The sequence below is a fragment of the Muscardinus avellanarius genome (assembly GCF_963383645.1).
Source record: "Muscardinus avellanarius genome assembly, chromosome: 13".
Classification (NCBI taxonomy): Eukaryota; Metazoa; Chordata; class Mammalia; order Rodentia; family Gliridae; genus Muscardinus; species Muscardinus avellanarius.
In genome coordinates, this window is record NC_137799.1 from 39,175,528 (window position 1) to 39,199,671 (window position 24,144).

At 38.8% G+C, this 24,144-nt stretch overlaps 1 protein-coding gene across 3 annotated transcripts in view; it reads left to right on the plus strand.

Moving 5' to 3' along the window:
* RNF38 (ring finger protein 38) overlaps positions 1 to 24,144 on the plus strand; it is a gene marked incomplete at both ends in the record, with an annotated part of 130,077 nt that overhangs the window by 72,931 nt on the left and 33,002 nt on the right. Inside the window, 2 exons of one of the 3 annotated variants that reach the window (XM_080709602.1) lie at positions 4,626 to 4,775; positions 17,813 to 18,006. In XM_080709602.1, coding sequence (XP_080565728.1) covers positions 4,626 to 4,775; positions 17,813 to 18,006 — 344 coding nt within the window. Of the gene's footprint in view, positions 1 to 4,625; positions 4,776 to 17,812; positions 18,007 to 24,144 lie in introns of those variants that run through there. The other 2 variants (XM_080709604.1, XM_080709603.1) reach the window with 2 other exon arrangements.

Consider the following 24,144-nt stretch of genomic DNA (forward strand, 5'->3'; position numbering starts at 1 on the left):
TACAGGGTGTAACATTGGTAATTCCAATTCAGTTTGTGGTATGTAGTTAGCTATTATCAGATTGAGGTTTTAAAAACTATTATAGTACTCAAGTAAAAAGTCATAATTTATATTTTTCATAATTAAATTGAAAAACTTTCCTTGAGTTTGATAAAATAACTTTTATTCTAGTTTTTTATATATACACCTTGTGTTAATTTTCTGTTGTTTGTAACAAATTGCCACAAATTCAAAATATAAAACCTCATCTTACAATGTATGTATCAAGAATCCAGGTATGAGGCAGGCGTGGTGGCACATGCTTGAAATCCCAGCATTGGGGAGGCTGAGACAGGAGGATTGCAGTTCTCAGCCAGCCTCAGGTAGTTAGTGAGGCCCTCTGCAACTCAGAGCCTGTTTCAAAACAATAAATAAGCCAGGTGGGGAGGCTGGGACAGGAGGATTATGGTTCACAGACAGCCTCAGCTACTTAAACCCTTTGCAACTCAGTGAGATCCTGTTTCAAAATAAAGAATAAAAAATAGGGCTGATGGTGTAGCTTGGAAGTAGAATGCCCCTGGGTCCCATTCCTAGTTCTGGGGAAAAAAAGGAAAACAATTTAGGTATGAGTTAGCCTCTAGGCCTTCTGCTCAGGGTTTTACAGAATGGAGCTGTGCTTTCATCAGAGACTTGGTGTCCTCTTTCAAGCCCCTGTGTGTGGGGAAGAAAGTGGTGGTTTTGATTGTAGAACTTTCCCCCATTTTCTTGCAAGCTGTCAACTGATAGCTGCTTCAGCTCCTAGAGGCCTCCCTCAGGTTGCTGCTATTAACCCCTTTGTGTGTCTTCTCACAATACTGCAGAATAATTTGAGGAGTTGGCAGGAGACCTTTCAGTTTCTTTCAAGTGCTTTCTCTGATTAGATCAGGCCCACCCAGGATCAATTTTAGAAGTGACTGACTTGAAATCTTGATTATATCTAGAAATATTCTACTTTGGCATATGGCTCAATCTAATCATGGGAAATCATCATATTCACAGTCCTGTCCACACATAAAATCAAGGAATTTTACAGGAGATACACACCGGAGGTAGAATCTTGGGGGAACTCTTAACATGGATAGTGGTCCTACCACATATATACATACATGAAGTATTTATGTTTGTAGTGTGCGCACTGATTTTGATCAAGCCCATCTAAGGTTTTGTCTCAGACTTTATAGGATTTGAATGTAGCTTTCTTCCACTGTTATTTGTGGAAGACTATTTGTCTTCCCTTTTAACAGACAAATGGAACTTCTGGTCAAAGAAAGCTATTGTGAGTACGAGAGGATATGCTTGCAAATTATTAAGGCCACAAGAGCCAGGATTGCCCATTTTTTACATGTAACTGAAGTCTTAAAGAGAAGTCTGACCCCTTGATTTCTCTTTCCCAGACTACTTGTATTAGCAATTTGTAGTACTGTTTAGGCACAACTGTTAAAGGCCAAGTGCCTGTATTAAAACATAATACAAAGATTACTTACTTTGCAAATTAAAAGTGTAAGGAGGTTTTAGAAAGATTATTAAATGTACTTAAAACAAGCATTTTGAGAGAGAATTGCTTTGAAATGATAAAAGCACTCAGATTGAAAAACCAGGAATTATGAAGTACATCCTTTTTAGGAAACCTTTTCTGAATCTTGCTCTCAGATCAACTCAGGATTCCTGTGTTCTAGCTTTTGCCTTACAGCATTTAAGTATTATACTATAATTGGATGCTAGCATCTGTTTTGTTTCTTAGTTAAAATAATCTTATTGAGGTTAGGATCCAAGTTTTATCTTTGTCTTATATAATTCTTGGCTTATGGGGGACAATCAGTAAATATTCCTTCATTCAGCAATGTTTACTGCATAGTGGTAGAGGATATGCACACATTCATGTTTGCAGTACAGAGATAAACTTTAGCTTATGCCCAAAATTTTTTGTATAGGTAACTAACAAATTCTAATATTTATGTATTTATTTATTTTTGTTCCTCATGTTTTGCTTTTATTCTTAGGAGAATCTTTCAGAGTATTGTTACTCTTGTCAGTGGTCATGGTTAACTGTTTACCAGACCTGTGGCAAACCAGAAACAAGTCATGAAAGGACTAGGAAAGTTATTACATTGGTGAAATTAATATAATGAGCATTCAATATCATGGTCTGTCCCTGCCTTTCTCTCTGGCTTCTTCCTGTCTGGCCACACTGAACATTTCACAATTTTGTAACTACACTACTGTATTTTTCTAGTTAACTGACCATATCTCTGGTGCCTATTATTATTATTAAAGTAGTAATATTGTGAGCCGGGTGTGGTGGCTGACGCTTGTAATCCCAGCATTGGGGAGGCTGAGACTGGAGGATCGTGGTTCACAGACAGCCTCAGCTACTCAGTGAGGCCCTGCGCAACTTAGCGAGACCCTGTTTCAAAATAAAGAATAAAAAATAGGGCAGGGGGTATAGCTCGGAGGTCAAATGCCCCTGGGTTCCATCTCCAGACCCGTTTAAAAAAAAAAAAAAGTAGTAATATTGTATGGTGGTTTACTTTTGTTTTTCTTTTTAACATATTTTTTGGAGACAGAAACCTTTTTCTCTGTCTGATTTAGTGTTTATCGTCAAATGGACACTTAAATGTAAGACTGGAAGAAGCAATGAAATTCTAAAAACAAGATAATGTTAAAAGTATGTGATATTTAGTATAGGGACAAACAAGTCTAAAAATCTTAACCTCCAAAGAGAATTTCACTGTTACATATATGGAACAGTTGATATTCATGATTTTTTAAATGCTGTAGATTTAATACATTTCTCTATGTGTTTAAGGGATTAACCCATTAATCAAGTCTTGGAACTATTTTCTCCCCCTTGGTACTGGGGATTGAACCCAACGGTACTTTATCAATGAGATATATTCCCAGCCTATTTATTTATTTATTTATTTATCTGTGGTACTGGGGTTCCTGGAAACCCTTCTACCTCCGGGCTACACTCCCAGACTTACTTTATATTTTTATTTGGAAACAGGGTCTCTTAAGCCAGCAAGACTGGCTTCGAACCAGTACAGTCCTCCTGTCTCCACCTCCCAAGCGCAGGGATTACAAGCATGGGCAACCATGCCCGGCTTTAATTTTATTTTGAGACGGGTTTTGTTAAGTCACCCAGGCTGGCCTCAAATCTGTGATCCTCCTGCCTTAGCCTCCCGAGTAGCTAGGATTACTAGCTGAATCAGCATGTCAAGCATTTAAAAGATGCAGTCATTTACTTTGGGCTTATAATCTGTCGTGTGTGTGTGTGTGTGTGTGTGTGTGTGTGTGTGTGTGTGTGTGTGTGTGTGTTTGTGTGTTTGTTATATATATACTGGGGTTGGGACCCAGGGGTATTCTACTTCCGAGTTACACCACCAGTCCTTTTTTTTTTTTTTTGGTGGTACTGGGGTTCCTGGAAACCCTTCTACCTCCATGCTACACTCCCAGACCTATTTTATATATTTTTTAAAATTTGGAAACAGGGTCTCTTAAGCCAGCAAGGCTGGCTTCGAACCTGTGCGATCCTTCTGTCTCCACCTCACAAGCGCGGGTATTACAAGTGTGCGCATTACAAGCGTGCGCCACCACGCCCCGCCTTTTTTTTTTTTTTTTTTTTTGAAACAGAGTCTCACTGAGTTGCAAAGGGCTTCAGTAAGTAGCTGAGGCTCTCCTAGAACTGCAGTTCTCCTGTCTCAACCTTCCAAATGCTAGGATTACAAGCATGTGCCACTAAGCCCAGCTTTGTCCTTTATTTTTTAAGAAAGTTTCTAAGTTTGTATTGAGTAAAGTGAAGATCTCCACAGTTAAATAAAAAGTTACTGTATATCATACTGTGTACAGTCATACACACACACACACACACATACATATACATATATATGTGTGTGTGTGTGTATGAATGATAGTTTATAGAAGTTTTGCCACAAATATTGTCCAATGTCTCATCTTCCTTATGATCATTTGGAAGGTTAACTAAAAGAATGAGAAAAACCATTAGTCTTAATCTAGGCAAGTACTTAGATTGTGTGTGTGTGTGTGTGTGTGTGTGTGTGTGTGGTATTGGGGGTAGAACCCAGGGGCTTTTCTATCTCTGGGCTATACTCCCAGACCTATTTTATACTTTTATTTGGAAATAGGGTCTCACTAAGTTCCTGAGAGCCTCACTAAGTAAGGCTGGCTTTGAACCTGTGTGATCCTCCTGTCTCAACTTCCCAAGCACGGGGATGACAAGCTTGCGCCACCACGCCTGGCTGTACTTACTGTGATTTTTAACATCAACTTTTCTTGATATGAAATCTGACCTTTAGGATTTTAGAATATACCAACAGAGAAGATACCAATAGGTATTTGGGGAACCAGAAGGACCTGGTGTTCTTGAGCTGTGCTTTTTTTCCTCAGTTTTCGTAAGACAGATCCATTGCCATAGGCAAACTTGTCTTCCTTATATTTTAATGTTAAAAGTTAATTTTTAATTTCTTTCCAGTTTCTGCTAACAGAATCATCAAATACTAAAAAATCCACTGTCCTTCATTGGCATGATTCTCCATGTTGGTGTGGCTAGCCATGAACTATCCTTTTCTTCTCCCTCTTTTTCTCAGATATCTCCCGGGGCCAATTCAGCACCTCTACCTGGCCATCCTAACAAGGTGATTTGTGAAAGGGTGAGACTTCAGAGCCTGTTCCCTCTCCTCCCAAGTGATCAGAACACTACCGTTCAAGAGGATGCTCACTTCAAAGCTTTCTTCCAGGTTCTTATATATTTACCCTTACCCTACACAGGGCTGGAAGTCACAGATACATCCAGATTGTTTCTAAGAAGGCTTGAAACACAGTTCTTAATATCTTCTTCTTATTTTTTGTTGTATGTGAGAGCAAGTATTCTTCTTAAAGGACTTCTTAGTATAACTTTCAGCCAGTTTTTCTGAAGAATGTTTGTCTTCTCTTGAGCTACTAGTAATTATTTGACCACTTAATGTTCTTGTTTTTGATCTTAGTCTTAATACTTGTCTTAATAAGACTTAAGTCTTATTCTTAATTAAAAAATATGTGAAGTGCATAGAAAAGGAAAAATGAAAATATTTTTAAAGCTATCACACTACTCAATTACTTAGCACCTAACATATATATATACTATAATATATATACTACTATATATAGTAATATATATTTCTAAGAAAACATGGCTATTTGCCTCATATCTTTTAGCACCTGTAAATAAAATGTGATTTATTTATTTATTTATTTATTTATTTATTTATTTATTTTGCGGTACTGAAGATTGAACCCAGGGGCATATTACCTCTGAGCTACATCCCCAGCCCAATTTTATTTTTTATTTTGAAACAGAGTCTCACTAAGCTGCAGAGGGCCTTACTTAGTAGCTGCAGCTGGTCACAAACCTGTCCTCCTGTCATCGCCTCCCATGTACTGGGATTACAAGCATGTGCCACCATGCCTGGCTTGTGATTTAAATAGAAGTATATATATGTAAGATGAAAACAGGAAAATAAGGTGTGAAAAAGATTAAAACCATCATTAGATTATTAGATTAGAATCTACTCACATAAATCACTATTAAACTTTCAGTCTGTACTTTCAGAGAATCATGTTTTAATAAGAGAAGTTCAGTGTTTCCACTGCCACAAAAGAAACCAAGTTAGTACAATTGTTTCTGGACAATAAGGCCTGTGTGTTTAGGCATACATTTGTGCATACGTAAACCTGGAAGGGATAGTGAGATGGTTGATAACCAAAACTGAGACTTTGGATAGAGGCAGCTCATTTTCATTTGTATGAGAGTGACAGGTTGGGGCCTAGAGCTAGTTGGGAAGGGAAATGCGTGTGACACATTAAACTGGGCATGTGAGACTTCTGGAGTAGCTGTTTAGGTGATCCAGGGCTCATCAGTCTGTTATTTCTTGTTAGAATGTGTGCCTGGCTTTCTGGTGTCATATTAAGTTTTTTCACAATAAACTAATCTAGCTCTAGATGTGGAAATAGGCTTTTAAAAAAATCACTGAGGTATACCTAATTACATCCACTTACAGGCAGAGCAGGAACTCATCCAGCTTTAGCTCTTTCTAGTCTAGTATATGGTACTGCTTTAAATGGCAACAGGTATTTCTGTAAACACTGTATAGTATATGTTATGAGGTATTGTTTGTTATCTGATGTAGCATCAGTCTGGGACAGCTTGATATTTAGTAGCTGGAAGATAGGTAAGAAAGGTGTGGGGGAGGTGCTGGGGGTTGAATCCAGGGACATTCTACCTCTGAGCTACACTCTCAGCCCTGCTTTATTTTCTTTTAGTTTGAAACAGGTCTCACTAAGTTGCAGAGGGTCTCACTAAGTTGCTGAGGCTGGCTGTGAACCTGTGATCCTCCAGTCATAGCTTCCTAGGTACTGGGATTACAGGCATAAACCACTGTCCTGGCTGCTAAGGAGGAAATTGACTTAATCCCCTTACTACTGCCACCAGTAACAGTTATTTTAAGTTTTCTCTATTCTCCATATTCCCTTTGAGTCTTAAGGCTTTAACGCAACATTAATTTTAAATTAAAATTAAATTTTAATTTCAATTTAAAATTTTATATTTTAAATTTGGTAGTAGCTACCAAATGCAATAGATTGAACCCCATATTTCTAGAATAAAATGATGAAGCTAGAACTAACTTCATTTGAGGTTCTCTCTAATTTTATTTATTTATTTATTTATTTATTTATTTATTTATTTATTTATTGAGGGTCTGAGGATGAAGCCCAGGGGCATTCGACCTCCAAGCTACACCCCTGCCCTATTTTTTATTCTTTAGTTTGAAACCGGGTCTCACTGAGTTTCAGAGGGCCTAAAGTAAGTAGCTGAGGCTGTCTGTGAACCATGATCCTCCGGTCTCAGCTTCCCGGATGCTGGGATTACAAGCATGCACCACCACTCCCGGCTCTGAGGTTCTCTAATTTTAAAACAAAGCCCTGCCAGTGGCGCACGCTTGTAATCCCCGCGCTTGGGAGGCGGAGACAGGAGGATCATGTTGGTTCGAAGCCAGCCTCACTGGCTTAAGAGACCCTGTTTCCAAAAATATATATATAATAGGTCTGGGAGTGTAGCCCGGAAGTAGAAGGATTTTCAGGAACCCCAGTACCACACACACACACACATACACCCAAAACCAAAAATAAAGCCCTGCTCCCAGGGGAGACTAGAGGATTACTTTGCTCAGTTACTGACCTACCACTATTCTGCATAAAACAATGTAGATCTTTCTCAAAATCCTTTGAGAGACTGATAACTCATCTAATTATCATACCAAAGTCAGGCATAACTTTTTAGTTTCAGCTATGCTTCTCCTCACTGAAAACTTAATTACCATAAAAAGAAAAACCTGCACAGCCATCTCCTCTCCTCACAATGTTACTCCTGTAATGTGTTAATCTTTCTTATCCTTGGCTTTTCTCTTTAAGTATTTTCCCTCCCAGCCCTTTACTTTTCCTTATCTTTAGAATGATCGATTTTAAACACACTTACCTACTTTTTCTTAAAGCACCCTTTCTACTTTCAAGACTCCTCTCTTTTCTCAGAACATCACTTCCCCTAAATGTATCCTTCTCTAAGGGTAAATTTTTTTTTCCTACCACAAGCAAGGACTCTAAGGGAGCAGTCATAGAAGAATAAGAAAGTGTTGATCATTGTTGTTAAGTGGTGTGTGTATGTGTGTATGTGTTTTGCAGTACTGAGGATTGACTCTAGGGCACTCTACCACTGAACTATATCCCCAGCATTTTTAATTTTTTGTTTTGAAGTAGAGCTTGCAAAGTCGCACAGGCTAGCCTCAAACTTAACGGTCTTCTTGTCTCAGCTTCCCAAGTCTTTGAGGTGACAAGTGTGCACCACTGTTCCTGGTCCCTGTTCTATTTTTCTTTTCTTTTTTTTTTTAACTTTTATTGCAAGCAGCGCTGCTATAATAGTATATATATTTCTTGATGCATATTTATTTTAATGTTAATGTAAATATGTACTAATTGGTTTTGTGTATTTATTGCTCACAGAAGAGATATAGTTATAGGCATATATTTGTGGAAATATATTTTTTCTGGGTGTGGAAATGTACACATGATCTTGAGTTATTTGGGAGGCTAAGGCAGGAGGATCACAAATTCAAGCCCAGTTTGGGCAATTTAAAGAGACCCTGTCTGGATTTAAAGGGTACATGAGGTACCAGGCAACTTGGAGGTGGTGCTAGGCAGCTTGAAAGGGGGGGGGGGTCAGTCTTTATTTATAACACTGCAAAATAAGTAAACAAATATTAGAATTAGACTGTAAGTACCTACTATGATATTGTTTAAACTCCCTCCCGTCCCTGGCCCCAGCACTGGGGATTGAACCCAGCTATAACCCCAGCCCTTTTTTTTTTTTTTATTCTTTATTCTAAAACAGGGTCTCACTAAGTGTCAGAAGGCCTCACTAAGTAGCTGAAGCTGGCTGCAAACTTGCAATCCTCCTGTCTCAGCCTCCCAAGTACTGGGATTACAAACATGTACCACCATGCTCCACAAAACTCAACCTTTTAAGATACTTGGTTAGAAATTTCAGGATTAGATGTTTCATCGGTCCCCAAAACCCAATTTCCTCACATCCTTTCTTCCATCGCTGTTTTTCTTTTTTGTGTGTATGTGGGAGAAGAGGTACTGGGAATTAGCTACACCCCCAGCTCTATTTTATTTTTTTATTTGGAAACGGTCTCACTCAATTGCAGAGGACCTCATTAAGTTGCTGAGGCTGGCAGTAAACCTTCGATCCTCCAATCTCAGCCTCCCAAGTACTAGAATTATAGGCATTTAAGTTTTTAAATTTTCAGTTTTTTACTGTCAACCAATTCAGTGATTGTGGTTGAAGATAATATGTTTTCATAAAGTAATTAAGTGCATTGTAGAGGAACTTGAATTTCATGTCTGGCACAACCACTGATTTCAGAAATGTTTGTTGTCTTGTAATGACAGCTTATGTAATGGCATGTATTTTGTTAATTTGCTAAAGTTAATTGGGTGATTGAAATTTTGAAGACTTACAGAGAAAAATACTAGGTTTCTAAAAGAGGAAAATATTGTAAAAATATTCCACAGCAAATTTATGAGCATAATAATATTGTTACCAAAAACAGGAGCAAAATTTTTGTCTATAGAACTTTGTAGTTATTCTTAATTTTGTAAGGAAGATAATTGAGAAATCAGGAGGGAAGTTTTCTCTGAAAATTGTTGTAAAGGAAGACATGCCATAACATATCAAATCATTTTATGAAAAGTTAGCTTTGTCAGTGACCTCCATGTTGGTAAATGCAGTGAATGTACATAACTTCTCATTTGGATCCTTGAAACACTCTTCCTCTGGTTTCCATCACACTCTACCCTTCTGTCCTCTGGCTGCCCAGCATTAATGTTAGAATTCTCTGGATTCAGTATTAGGCTTTCGTATCACTTTATAGTCATGAGCTCCATTACCATTTTTGGTGAAAGACGGACCACATATGTGACAATGACAACACTGGTTCTGTAAGATTGTATGGAACTGAAAAATGATTTTTGCCTAATGACATAGCTGTTGTAATGACCTAGTGCAATGCATTACTTGTGTTTATGGTGATGCCAATGTAAACCTACTACACTTCCAGTTATATAAAAGCATCACACATACAATTATGTTTGGTACATAATACTTGATCCTGATTATAAGTGACTATGCTTATAATCAGGTTTGTGTATTTATATATACTGTATTTTCAATTATTAGAGCATGCTGCTTCTGCTTATAAAAAAGTTTTTTATAAAGCCTAGTGTGGTGGCACATGCTTGTAATTCCAGCATTTGGGAGGCTGAGACAGGAGGATTGTGCAGGTTGGAAGCCAGCCTCAGCTACTTAGTGAGGCCCTTTGCAACTTAGTGAGACCCTGTTTCAAAAAAAAAGAATAAAAAATAGGACTGGAGGGTATGGCTCAGAAGTGTAATGCCTCCTGGGTTTCATCCCCAGTATCGCAAAAAAATTTTTTTTCCTGTAAAACACTGTGCCATGTTATACCAGCAGCACTGTCTCATATATTATGTTTACTGTGTCATGTGTGTGTTGGGGGGGTACTGGGGGCCGAACCCAGGGGCTTTTCTACCTCTAGGCTATACTCCCAGACCTTTTTTATACTTTATTTGGAAACAGGGTCTCACTAAGTTGCTGAGAGCCTCACTAAGCACTGGGATTATAAACGTGCGCCACCGTGCCCAGCTCTACTGTGTCTTTTGAGTACACCAAGAGCTCACATTAGCAGGACATAGTGGTGCACATCTGTAAACTTAGTACTTGCAAGGCTGAGTCAGGAGGATCACAGGTTCATGACTAGCCTCAGCAGCTTAGCAAAGCCCTGTGCAACTTAGTGAGGTCATGTTTCATAATTTAAAAACAGAATAAAATAGGGCTGGGGGTGTGGCTCAAAGGTAAAATGCCCCTGAGTTCCCAGTACTACCAAAAGAAATTAAAAATAAAATAGGAAGCCCAGCGTGGTTGTTCCAGTACTTGGAAGGCTGAGACAGGAAGATCACAAATTCATGGCCAGTCTCAGCTATTTAGGCCCTCCATAACTTAGTGAGACCCTGTTTCAAAATAAAGAATAAAAAAATAGGGCTGGGGGTACATCTCAGAGGTAGAATGCCCCTGGCTTCCCCAGTTCCGCAAAAATAAAATAGGGCTGGAGGTATAGCTCAGAGAAAGAATGCCTCTGGGTTCAATCCCAGTGTCATAGGGATGGGGGGATGGCATGTTTACTGATTGGCCTATACAATCTAGGTTGATGGCAGTACATTCTGAGTTGTTAGTACAGTGATGAAATCGCCTAACAACACATTCCTCAGAACATGTTCCCATTGTTATGTAGCATATGACTGTATAAACATTGGGGAATTTTGCCTGTGCCTGCAGGTTCATTAACCTGAGAACTTTCTATTTGCCAAAAGCTCCCTAATTTATATTTCTAGCCTTTGAGTTTCAGCTCTCTACAGAATACCTCCATGTCGGTATTTCAAAGGAATTCTTGATTTCAAATTGTTCTTAGTATCTTTTTTCCATGTTTTCATGTTTATAGTTCAGGTTTTTAACTATTAATCTGTATTTACAACCTAAAATATTACAGATATGTGATGAATAGAATCCAATACTCTGATAGAACTAAATGTAGTTATTAAAAACAGTGCAATTGTAGCATCAAGTTTTGGGGAGCAGAGAGAGAGAGTGTGTGTGAGAGAGAGAGAGAGAGCGCGCGCGCGCGCGAGAGAGAGAGAGAGAGAGAGAGAGAGAGAGAGTGTGTGTGTGTGTGTGTGTGTGTGTGTGTGTGTGTGTGTGTAATCCAGGGGCATTCGACCTCCGAACTATACCCCCTGCCCTATTTTGTATTCTTTATTTTGAAACAGGGCCTCACTAAGTAGCTGAGGCTGTCCACGAATCACAATCCTCTGGTCTCAGCCTCCCGAATACTGGGATTACAAGCATGCGTCACCATGCCCGGCTACCTAATAGTGTTTTGTATAATTAGAAATCTAGAATATTGCCAGGCATGGTGGCACACACCTGTAATCCCTTTACTTTGAGGAGGCTGAGACAGGAGGATTGTAGGTTTAAGGTCAGCCTCAGCAATTTATTTATTTATTTATTTATTTATTTATTTATTTATTTATTTATTTATTTTTTGGTGGTACTGGGGTTCCTGGAAGCCCTTCTACCTCCGGGCTACACTCCCAGACCTATTTTTTATACTTTTTTTTATTTGGAAACAGGGTCTCCTAAGCCAGCGCGCGCGGCTGGCTTCGAACCTGCGTGATCCTCCTGTCTCTGCCTCCCAAGCGCGGGGATTACAAGCGTGCGCCACCACGCCCGGCCCAGCCTCAGCAATTTAGCAAGAAAATTTATTTTGAAATTTTTATTTCAAAATAAAAAGGGTCAGAAGTGTAGCTTGGAGGTATAATGCCCCTCTGTTCAATCTCTACTACTCCCCCTCCCAAAAAACAAAATCAGGAAAATCTAAGACATAACCATTACTAATCTGTGCTGGTCTAAAACTAGCCGTGCAGACCTACCTTAACCTTAGAAAACTACTTTATAAATTAGGGTTCTGATTCTGGAATGTATCTAATGATAGTGACACAGCATCATACATCATTGGATCCTACTCATTATAATGGAATTGTTGGCGCTTATATCACTAGAATCCCTTCCCAAGAACTTACTGTACATAAAACATTTTCTCTGGGATTTCATGAAGAAAAAAACAGTTTATTCTCTCAGATCTACAGACAAATAGTACATGCCCCTAGAATATTATTTTATCTGTCCAAGAGATTGGATTTTATAGTGGAATCTTCTGAATTTGGGAGTATCAGAGCTATATAGCAAAGAATGAAAGTCCATGTGAAATAGGATTATGTACATTGTGTAGCTCAAGGGCAGTATATTCACCAAACTGTCAATTAGTTTTACTACTAGAAACACATTTTTTTGTATTATCAATATGGTTTAAGGCATAAGCTTTGGAAAATTAAATGAGATGATGTGTAGATAAAATTTTGTAAACTGTATTGTATGATCGACATATAAAATTTTCTACTGTTCCCTGGTTATGTCCTTCCAGTCCAAAAATAGGATATCTTGGTTATTCCCTACTAGCAACTCTGTTATTGATGATATAGAGTATGTTAGTTTTCTAATTGTTTTCACATTCATTATTTAAAATATATAAAATTGCTGGACTTGGAGCCGGGCGTGGTGGCACTCGCTTGGGAGGCTGAGATAGGAGGATCGCACAGTTTTGAAGCCAGCCTCAGCTTAGTGAGGCTCTCAGCAATTTAGTGAGACCCTGTTTCCAAATAAAATATAAAATAGGTCTGGGAGTATACCCCAGAGGTAGAAAGCCCCTGTGTTCCACCCCCAGTATCACACACACACACACACACACACACACACACACACACACACACACACATTACTGGACTTGGTTGTGCACACCTTTAATCCCCGTACTTAGGAAGCTGAGACAGGAAAAGCACAGATTTGAGGCAAGTTTCAGCAATTAGACCCTCAGTAACTTAGACCACATTTCAAACTAAAAAGCAGAATAATGCCAGGAGGTAGAAAAATAATGCTCAGAGATAGAATATTGTGGGTTCAATCCCTTATACTATTAAAAAAAGGCCATACATTTTTATTTTATAGTAATCCTTAGGAGCTTGTGTGTGTGTGTGTGTGTGTGTGTGTGTGTGTGTGTGTGTGTACTGGGGATGGAAATCAGCAGCCTTCTACCTCCAGGCTATACTCCTAGACCTATTTTATATTTTTTTGAAAAGAGGGTCTCACTAAGTTGCTGAGCCTCACTAAGTGCTGAGTAAATTAAGCAAGACTTAATACCAGAAACTAATGAATAGATCACTTTTCTTCACTTCCTATTCCGTGTCTTCTTTTTCACCCATGTGAAACCATCATAGCACAAAGAGAAGAGGAGAGGGACTTTTCTCAGCATCTTTCCTTATCTCTACTCTTCCTGTAATCCCAATACTTGAGAGGCTAAGACAGGAGGGTCACAAGTTCGAGGTCAGCCTGGGCAACTTACACTGTTTCAGAATAAATCGGGACTGCAGGTTTCCAGCTTAGAGGTAGAATGTCCCTGGGTTCAATCCCCACAAAAACAAAAAGCATTCTGGTACAAAGTTTTGTACCACAAAAACAAAAAGCATTGTATTTCCTATAAAATAAGAATGATGTTAACCCACAATTTCAACTTCTCTGAACATATATAAAACTTTATAGCATGATGGCACACACTTGTAATCCCAGCATTTAGGAGGCTGAGACAGGAGGATGATGGTTCACGAACAGCCTTAGCTACTTCTTATGCCCTTTGCAACTCAGTGAGACCCTGTTTCAAGATAAAGAATAAAAAATAGGACTCAGGGTGTAGCTTGAAGGTAGAATGCTCCTGGGTTCCATCCCCAGTACCATAAAAAAAAACTTTATAGCCCAAGTGCTTTATCATGTTGCCTTCTTTTTAGGCATCAAGTGTTTGTTTGTTTGTTTGTTTGTTTGTTTGTTTGTTTGTTTTCCAGTACTGGGAATTGAACCTAAGGGTATTCTACCTCCAAGCTACACACCCACTCCTATTTTTAAAATTTTCTTATTTTGAAATAGGGTCTCAGTAAGTAGTTGAGGTTGGCTGTGAACCTGCAATACTCCTGTCTCAGCCTCCCAAGTACTGGAATTATAAGCATGTGCCACCATGCCAGAATCAGGCATCAAGTTTTAGAATTAAAAGTTCATCACTGGGCATGGTGGTACACACTTGTAATCCCAGTACTTGGGAACCTGAAACTGGAGGATCATAGTTTCATCATCAGCTTCAGCTACTTAGTGGGGCATCCACAACTTATTGAGAACCTGTTTCAAAATAAAGAATAAAAAATGGAGCTTGGTGTGTGGCTTGGAGGTAAAATTTCCCTGGGTTCAACCCCCAGTTCAGCAAATAAAATTTTAAAAAAGCAAAGCTCATTATTATAGCTTGCATCAGACTTTGCACTGCTAGTATGTGCAGTGTAGGATACCTGTGAGAGCTAATGATCATGATTGCTGCTAACTTTTTTTTAACTTTAAAAGCCAGTGTAAAGCTGGGCGTGGTGGCGCACGCTTGTAATCCCAGGATTCCAGATGCTGAGACTGGAGGACCCAGGTTCGCGGCCAGCCTCAGCTACTTAGTGAGGCCCTCTGTAACTCAGTGAGACCCTATTTCAAAATAACAAATAAAAAATAGGGCTGGGAGTGTAGCTCAAAGGTAGAAAGCCCCTGGGTTCCATCCCCAGTACTTCAAAAAGCCAGTGTAGCTGGGTGTAGTATCGCATGCCTATAATCCTAGTACCTGGGAGGCTGAGACAGGAGGATCTTCAGGTTCAAGGCCAGCTCCAGCAATTCAGTGAGACTGTTTCAGAATAAAAACTTAAAAAGAAAAAAAGGCTAGCGTATAGCTTGGAGGTGGAATGGGTTCACTTTCCAGTTAAAGAAAAAGTCAGTATAGTAGAATGCATTATGGCACCCAAGTAATACCAGTTCTTGTAAGTCTGAGGTAGGAAGACTATAAATTTAAGGCCAGCCTGAGCAATTTAGCAAGACCTTTTCTCAAAATCAAAAAATAAAAAAGGCTGGAGTTGTGGCTCAGAGGTAAACCACCCCTGTGGTCAATCTCTTCTCCCCCCTCCACAAATCACTGTTACTCAAATCTGTTTTAAAAATATGAGATAGTTTCTGGTGCTCATATGTAGTTCATTTAGATCTTGTTTTGCTTTTTTTCTTTTTAATCAAAGTATCAAAACTTTAATGGTTATTTAACCATTTTTAAGTTTTGAGATTATCAACTAGATTTTTTAAAATTAAAATTAAGGAATAGCTGGGCATGGTGGTGCATGCTTGTAATCCCTGTGTTCGGGAGGCTGAGACAGATCACACAGGTTCGAAGTCAGCCTCTGGTGGCTTAGGAGACCCTGTTTCCAAATTAAAAAAAAAAAAAATATATATATATATATAGATAGATAGATAGATAGGTAGATAGATAGATAGATAGATAGCCTGGGAAGCCGGGTGTGGTGGCGCATGCTTGTAATCCCTGAGCTTGGGAGGCGGAGACAGGAGGATCATTCAGGTTCAAAGCCAGCCTCAGCTGGCTTAAGAGACCCTGTTCCCAGTACCACCACAGAAAGAAAGAAAGAAAGAAAGAAAGAAAGAAAGAAAGAAAGAAAGAAAGAAAGAAAGAAAGAAAGAAGAAAAAAAAAGAAAGAAAAGGAAAAGGAAGAAAGGGAGGGGTTAGTGTGGTAGGGAGAATTATAAAAGCTTACTTTGATATTCTGTGAACTATTTTCTGTTTTATTACATAACAAAATTGAATTTTATTTCTTAAGTATAGAAGGAGAATGACATAGTTTTTGGAATACCTCTGCTAAGTAAGTGTGTGTATGTGTGTGTGTGTGGGGAGGGGGGTGCTGGGGATTGAATCCAAGAGCATACTACCTCTGAACTATACCCCCAGCCTTATTTTTTATTTTGAAACAGGGTCTCACTAAGTTGCAGAGGGACTCACTAAGTAGCTGAGGCTGGCTGCAAATGGTGATCCTCCTGTCTCAGCCTCCCAAGTACTGGAATTACAAGCATGTCCCACCATGCCCGGCTCCTCTGCTAAATAATTATGAATAAATATGATCATTTAGCAATTTGCTTTATTTCTGCCAACTTAAATAATCAGTTACTTTATATGCTTATCTCTTAAAACCTAACATTGTAATATGTAACTCCATATAGTCTTTTGCTATTGTTCTGATAAGATTTTTTGTGCTTGTAGCAGGCATTGATTATTTTGAAACCAAAATTTGTACTCTTAATGCCCAAATAGAATTTGTAGGAGTAGATTGGAGATAGGAAAGATGCTATCAGGACCTCTATTGATAGCAGAGGTCCTATGTTAGGGGTTAGACCGGTTCAGGGGCCAGCGAGACCAGAACTGGGGCCTCCCATGAGACAAGGCCGCTGCTTGAGCCAGCGAGGTCTGGATCAGTCCACTGAGTAGCCAGGCCACTAATGGGACCATCAAGAGTGGGATCGGTACTTGCAACGCAGCATGCACAGAGAAATATCGCAGAAAATATAAATCAGACGCTTCTCTTAATCAGCAATAACTAGGAGGAAAAGGGCAACAGGAAGAGGTTGAGCTATAGAAAGGGCCCTATAGTGAAGCAACTAATGTGACCAATCAGAGGGTATGTAATACTGGAGGACAGAGCCTCTTTAAAACGCAGGAGGTACATAAACAAATGTATCAAAGTAAATCACCAAAGAAGTGTGGGATGGAGGGAGGGGGAGGGAATGGGACGGGGGCTGGAGGAGGGCTAATTGGATGATGTGTGCTTGTATATCCTCTCAAGTCTTGTACTCCAATGTGATTGATATATGACTACAACGCACCAATTTAAAAAATAAATTAATTTAAAAAAAAAGAATTTCTTACAGCAGAAAAAAAAAACATAAAGCAATATCAGGTTTTCCACTAATTTGTATTTTTGACAGTTTTGATGAAACTCAATTGGAAAATCAAATGGGAAGGGGGATCCTAGAGAATTAATAATGAAGATAAATGATCATATCAGTTTTATAGCTATACTGTGACCTTGAAAACTTGACAATGCCTCTATAAATGCTCTGATACTATAAGAACTAATAATCTAGATGAGCTGAATGTTTATCTGTTCTTTGTAAATCTTATTTATATAACCTCATTAAAAAATATAACAGCCTAAGCAACAAAAATAAGAGAGGCGTATGATATAGAATCATGTTGAGGGTTTGGCCTAATCCTAAACCAAACACTCAGCCGACAGTTGATGCTTAAATTATTAACTGGCAGAGCATAGTGGAATTTCTCAGGTGAATTAGATGAGAAAGCTAAGTACTATGTTAACGCTTAATGCACTCTTACATGCCTTATATGTTGTACCTGGCATTTTTATGATGACTTTTTTAAAAAGTTTATTTTTAATGTGATAATATATACTGTACACCTCACTTCCTCCTCTCCACCACTCTCACTTTAGCATTTCTGTTAGGGTTTTTAATTTCTATTGATAGTGTTTGTGTAATCTTTACATTTTTAGGATAAATATGTTTAAACAATTTTACATATGTAGTAGTGGGAAATAAGTCTTATTTAGTGAATTTATTTTATTGCATTGGCAGAGTGAAGATAGCCCAAGTCCTAAGAGACAACGCCTCTCTCATTCAGTGTTTGATTATACATCAGCATCACCAGCTCCCTCACCACCAATGCGACCATGGGAGATGACATCAAATAGGCAGCCCCCATCAGTTCGACCAAGCCAACATCACTTCTCAGGGGAACGATGCAACACACCTGCACGCAACAGAAGAAGGTTGGTTGATTATAACTTCTTAAAAATACTCATAAATTCTACTAATAGAAGAAAATTTAATTTCATTTATTTATAAATATATATACTTGTATATAAAAAACATTATAAGTTGTTTAGGATCCCACACTAAATTATAAGAGTTCATTTAGTTTGTAACTGACAAGTAAGGAATTTGAAAGAGGCTGAAGTGGTTTACCTAAAATCACTAGTTTATTTATGTCTTGCTGTTATCATTGTTTCAGTGCTAGGATCTGCCCCCTGCCTTTGTACATGCTAGGCAAGAACTGTATCACTAAACCACAATCTCTAGGCCATTATGTGTGAATTCAAACCTTTTAGTTAAAGACATTTTGTGGGCTAGTCTACAACCCTGATTTCTAAAAAAATTCATTGTATAAGTGAGTCCTGGCACACACTTATAACCTCAGTACTTGGGAGGTTGAGATAGGTTTGCAAGTTTGAGACTAGCCTTGGCAACTTAGCAATACTCCGTTTCAACATAAAAATAAGAATTGGGCTGAGTTGTAGCTCAGAGGTAGAATCTCTCTGGATTCAGTCCTCAGTTCAAACCCCAAAAGAAAAAATGCATTCAAATGCATTCTATAGTTTATAAGGAAATAATGGGGATCTTAGAAATGAGCTCTCTTGCCAGGCATGGTGGCACATGCTTTTTTTTTTTTTTTTTTTTTTTTAAACAGTACTGGAGATAGAACTCAGGGAAATTCTACCTCTGAGGTATACCCCCAGTCTTATTTTTTAATTCTTGATTTTGAAACAGAGTCTCGCTTAGTTGCAAAGGGCCTCACTAAGTAGCTAAGCCTTGCTGTGAACCACAATCCTCCTGTCTCAGCCTCCCAAATGCTGGGATTACAAGTGTGCACCACCATGCCTGGCTCAGCACATTCTTTGTAACCCCAGTACTTTGGGAGACTGAGAGGAGGAGCTTCAGAGACATAGTGAGGCCCTCAGCAACCCACAAGACTCTGTTTTAAAATAAAAGGTAAACCAGACATGGTGGTGCTCACTTCTAATTCTAGCATTCAGGGAATTAGACAGAAGGATCACAGTTCGTGGACAGCCTCAGCTATTTAGGCCCTTTGCAACTCAGTGAGACCCTGTTTCAAAATTAAAGAATAAAAACTAGGCCTTGGGAGTGTAGCTCAGAGGTAGATGTCCTTGGTTCCATCCCCAGTTCTGTAAAAATAAATAAATAAATAATTCCCCTGGGTCTAGTCCCCAAGAACAAAAAACAAAAACAAAAAAATGAGCTCTCTCTTCTCCACTCTATACCTGTCCCTTCTGTATCCTGTAAGGCAATAAGGAGCTTAATAATGTTTCTTAAAAAACTGTGGAGCCAGGCGTGGTGGCTCACTCTTGTAATCCCTGCGCTTGGAAGGCGGAGACAGGAGGATTGCGCAGGTTCGAAGCCAGCCGCGTTTCTAAATAAAAATATAAAATAGGTCTGGGAGTGTAGCCCAGAGGTAGAATGGCTTCCAGGAACCCCAGTACCACCAAAAAAAAAAAAAAACTGTGGAGCCTGTGATATGAAAAAATGACTCAAGTTGAGTTCCACTTTCAGTAGTCTTCTCTGTGGGCATTGCCCTTGTTTCTGAGGGGAATGCTTTTCTTTCTGAGTTTCTTCCTTTTTGGTTGTTGCCTGAGATCATGCATTTCTTTTTTTTCTTTTTTTTCTTTTTTTTTTGTGTGTGTGTTACTGGGATTCCTGGAAGCCTTCTACCTCCGGGCTACACTCCCAGACCTATTTTTACATTTTTATTTGGAAACAGGGTCTCCTAAGCCAGCATGCACGGCTGGCTTCGAATCTGCGCAATCCTTCTGTCTCTGCCTCCCAAGCGCAGGGATTACAAGCGGGCGCCACCACGCCCGGCATGCATTTCTTATTGTAGATCAGTAGTGTGAAATTGAGGTGAGATACCTTGTTTGCATGTTCAGAGTGTTGCTAATCAAAGGAAAGTAATAACCTTGAGTTTGGAAACTGTCATGGACTGCTTGCATACCTCCAAAATCCATATTTTGAAGCTATAGCTCTCAGTGTAGTTGTATTTGTGGGTTTGACCTCTAAGAAAGTAATTAAGGTCATAAGGGTGGGCCTCTAGTAAGAAAGATAGGATAGTGTCCTTATAAGAGCTCAGCCTCTGCCATGTACAGGCACAGTGAGAAAATGATCATCTGCAAGCCAGGAGGAGACCTCCAGAAACCAGTTATGATGGCACCGGCACTTTGAGCGAATATGATGCTATTTAAGCCACCCAGTTTGTAGTGTTTTGTTATGGCATCCTGAGCAGATTAGCACAGAAGAGATTTTTTTTTGTGTGTGGGTCTGGGGACGGAACCCCAGGGGCATTCGACCTCTGAGCTACACCCCCTGCCCTATTATTTATTCTTTATTTTGAGACAGCGTCTCACTAAGTTGCAGAGGGCCTCACTAAGTAGCTGAGGCTGGCCACGAACCGTGATCATCCAGTCTCAGCCTACCACATGCTGGGATTACAAGTGTGCACCACCACGCCCGGCTCAGAAGAGATCTTAAAACCACCATTCTATGTTCCAAATAAGACACTGTGTGTGTAAACTATATTCTGTTGATATAAGACTTTTACATTACCCAGTACCTTATTAACTAGTTATATGGAAAATTTTAAGTAGTGTGCAGCTACCAGTCAAATTATTGTATAGCAGTTAAGTAACAAGCATGAGGAAATATGATTGGAATACCTGCTCTAGACTTCATATTTTATACTGACCTGTGCCATTCATTCAGAACATGTAAAACAGATATTTAGTCAAATAAATAATAAACACATCTGCCCTTCCCCTAGGTTAAAATAGAGCATTATGGATCCTTCAAAAGAGTATCATTCCTCTTCACCCCTAGTACTACCCTTTTTTTCCCCCAACTTCCTAGAGGGTAAACTCTGGGAATTTGCCATTGTTCCCTTGTTTGTTGTTTTTTGTTGGTTTCCTTCAACTTCTGAGCTTCTCCCCCAGACCTTGAATAAATGGGGGCATTGATTCGGAACATTAAATAGGCAAAGTAGAATTTAAAAATAAGTATTAGATGTACAAGAAAATATATTTTTAAAATCAATTAGAAGTCTCAACTAATAAAACTTAAAAACTTTTTAATGGTCAGATCAGAAAAAGTGGGGATTTCCTAGAATATAATATTAAACGGCAAAATGGAAAGTGTGAGAAAGTAAATTTAAAATATTGATACAGGACTACCAGTTCTAAATATATCTAATAACATTTCCATAATGAGGCAGTATAAGTAGAAGTCTCTTTATTTATTTATTTATTTATTTATTTATTTATTTCCATCCCCTTTTGATGCTGAGGATGGAACCCAGAAGCATTTTACTATCTACAGGCCCAACTCTTTTTATTTTTTATTTTTGAAACAGGATTTTGCTAAGTTGCTGATCTTGACCTTGAACCTGTGATCTTCCTCTTTCCGCCTTCCTAGTCCTGAGATTCTTAAGGCATGTGCCACCATGCCGGGCTCAAGCAGAAAACCTTAAAAGAAATAATACAAAGTTATATTTCAAGAATTGGGAAAAAGCTGAGTTCTGAGTAGGATCTTGGTGAAGTTTCAGAACATCTCAAGGATAAATAAAAATTCACAGCCATCCAGAAAGAAATTAAAACCAAATTAATCATAAGCTTCTTATTAGGCACTGGTTAAAGGGTGGCAGTGTAATAAGTCTTCAAATTTGTTAAATTATTTTTTAACTTTGAATTCTAACAGTTGATTTATCATTTTAGTATAACATCAAGATATAAGAGCATTTTTAAATAAGCTATCATACTATATACAGGAAGCAGAATGATTTTATATTTATTTATTTATTTATTTAGCAATACTGGGGATGGAACCCAGGGGCATTCTACCTTCAAGCTATACCCCCACCCCTATTTTTTTATTCTTTATTTTGAAACAGGGTCTCACTGAGTTGCAAAGAGTCTAAGTAACTGAGGCTATCCACAAACTGCGATCCTCTGGTCTCAGCCTCCCAAAAGCTGAGACAACCATGCGCCACCATGCCCAGTGCAGAATGATAAATTCTGAAGAAGAGTTCAGAACTATTGGTTAGCAACAAAAGCAGAAAAGATATATCAGTTTGAATGTGTGCCTACTGTTTACAAATAAAATACAAAAATATTTGAACATAAGATATGGGTATAGAACAAAGAAAAGTAAAAGTATATATCCTTCCCTCTCCAGGATTGTTAATTAGATGACTTAAGAAAAAAAAAAACTGAAAGTATGTTTGAAAACTTGAGACTAATCATGTTTTGTTTTGTTTTGTTTTGTTTTTGTGGTACTGGGGGTGGAACTCCCCAGAGGCTTTCTACCTCTGGGCTATACTCCCAGCCCTATTTTATATTTTATTTGGAAACAGGGTCTCACTAAGTTGCTGAGAGCCTCACTAAGTAGCTGAGACTGGTTTCGAATCTGTGTGATCCTCCTGTCTCAGCCTCCCAAGTGCTGGGATTACAGGCATGCGCCACCACGCCCCACAAGACTAATCACATTTGAATAGATAATATATAAAAGCTGGGCATGGTGGCGCAGGCTTGTAATCCCAGCATTCAGGAGGCTGAGACCAGAGGATCGTGGTTCACAGACAGCCTCAGCTACTTAGTTAAGCCCTCCACAATTTAATAAGACCCTCTTTCAAAATAAAGAATAAAAAGTAGGGCAGGGGGGTGTAGCTCAGAGGTCAAATGCCCCTGGGTTCTATCCCCAGACCCGCCCCCCCCAATCTAAAAAAGACCAAAAAGAGTGAGGCCAAGAGAAACGACTTTGTCTGCTATTTACATGTATGAAAACAAAATGACAAAGTAAGTTTCTTACACTGGTGGAAATATTTCAGCTGAACAAAATATTTGTCCATCTTTTATCAAATATTTCTTAGTAGATTTCTTTCTAGCCAGGCATAATAGCACACACCTGTAATCCCAGTACTTGGGAGGCTGAGACAGAAAAAGTGCAGATTCAAAGCCAGTCTTAGTAATTTAACAAGGCCCTTAGCAACTTAGTGAAACCCAGTCTCAAAAATAAAATAGGCCTGGGGGAGAAGCTCAGAGGTAGAATGCCCCTGAGTTCAGTCTCTCCCACCCCTCTAGATTTCAATAATTCTGCTTCTTAGATGTTCTACCACAGAGGTATGCAATAGATATAATGAAAAGTAGGCAATGCAGAAAAGATAGGGGTTAAAATTATGAAGAGACTTTTATGTAAGCATGGGGACTACATCTTAATGATTAGTTTGAGAGCTATTGAAATTATTTTCAAGTAGAGAATAGGAAGTGACAAATTGTGAGGAAAAAATACAGATTAAAGGGGGCTTTTTTGTGTACTTCAGGTTTTTTTGTGGTGTGTTTTTGTACTAAAGATTAGAATGGGGGAAGGGGGGTGGTTTACCTCTGACCCACATACCCAGCCCTATTTTATTTTTCAATATAATTTTTATTTATGTAATCATTATTTAATAGTACATGCTTATTTATTTCATCATTTCTCATTCTTCAAAAGCTTTTAGAAAATATACCTATAATGATACATTATATATGATGTAATTATACATCATAATAAGGTTCAAAGTGATACAAACATACATGCATACAGTGCTTGGTGTGTTTCCCGGACTCTTACATGTTAGTGAGGTTAGTAGTGATACATTCACATATGGACATAGCATTACTCAAACTGGGTCATTCCTCAAGCCTCCTTTTTTTCTTTCCCTCCTCCCCTAGACCCTTCTGCTATTCTACTGATCTCTCCTGGTTTATTTAAAAATCCCTTTTGTTTATCATTTTCTTCTAGCTTCTGTATGAGTAAAAACATATGACCCTTGGCTTTTCTCTGTGTGTGGGGGGGGGGGTACTGGGGATGGAACTCAGGGACATTCCTTTATTTTTAACAGGGTCTCACTGAGTTGCACAGGGACTCACTAAGTACGCGAATCGCTATCCTCCTGTCTCAGCCTCCCAAATGCTGGGATTACAAGCATGCGCCACCACGCCCAGCTGACTCTTAACTTTGATACTGGCTGACTTCATTTAGCATAATATTCTTTGGTTCCATTCATTTTACTGCAAGTGACATGATTT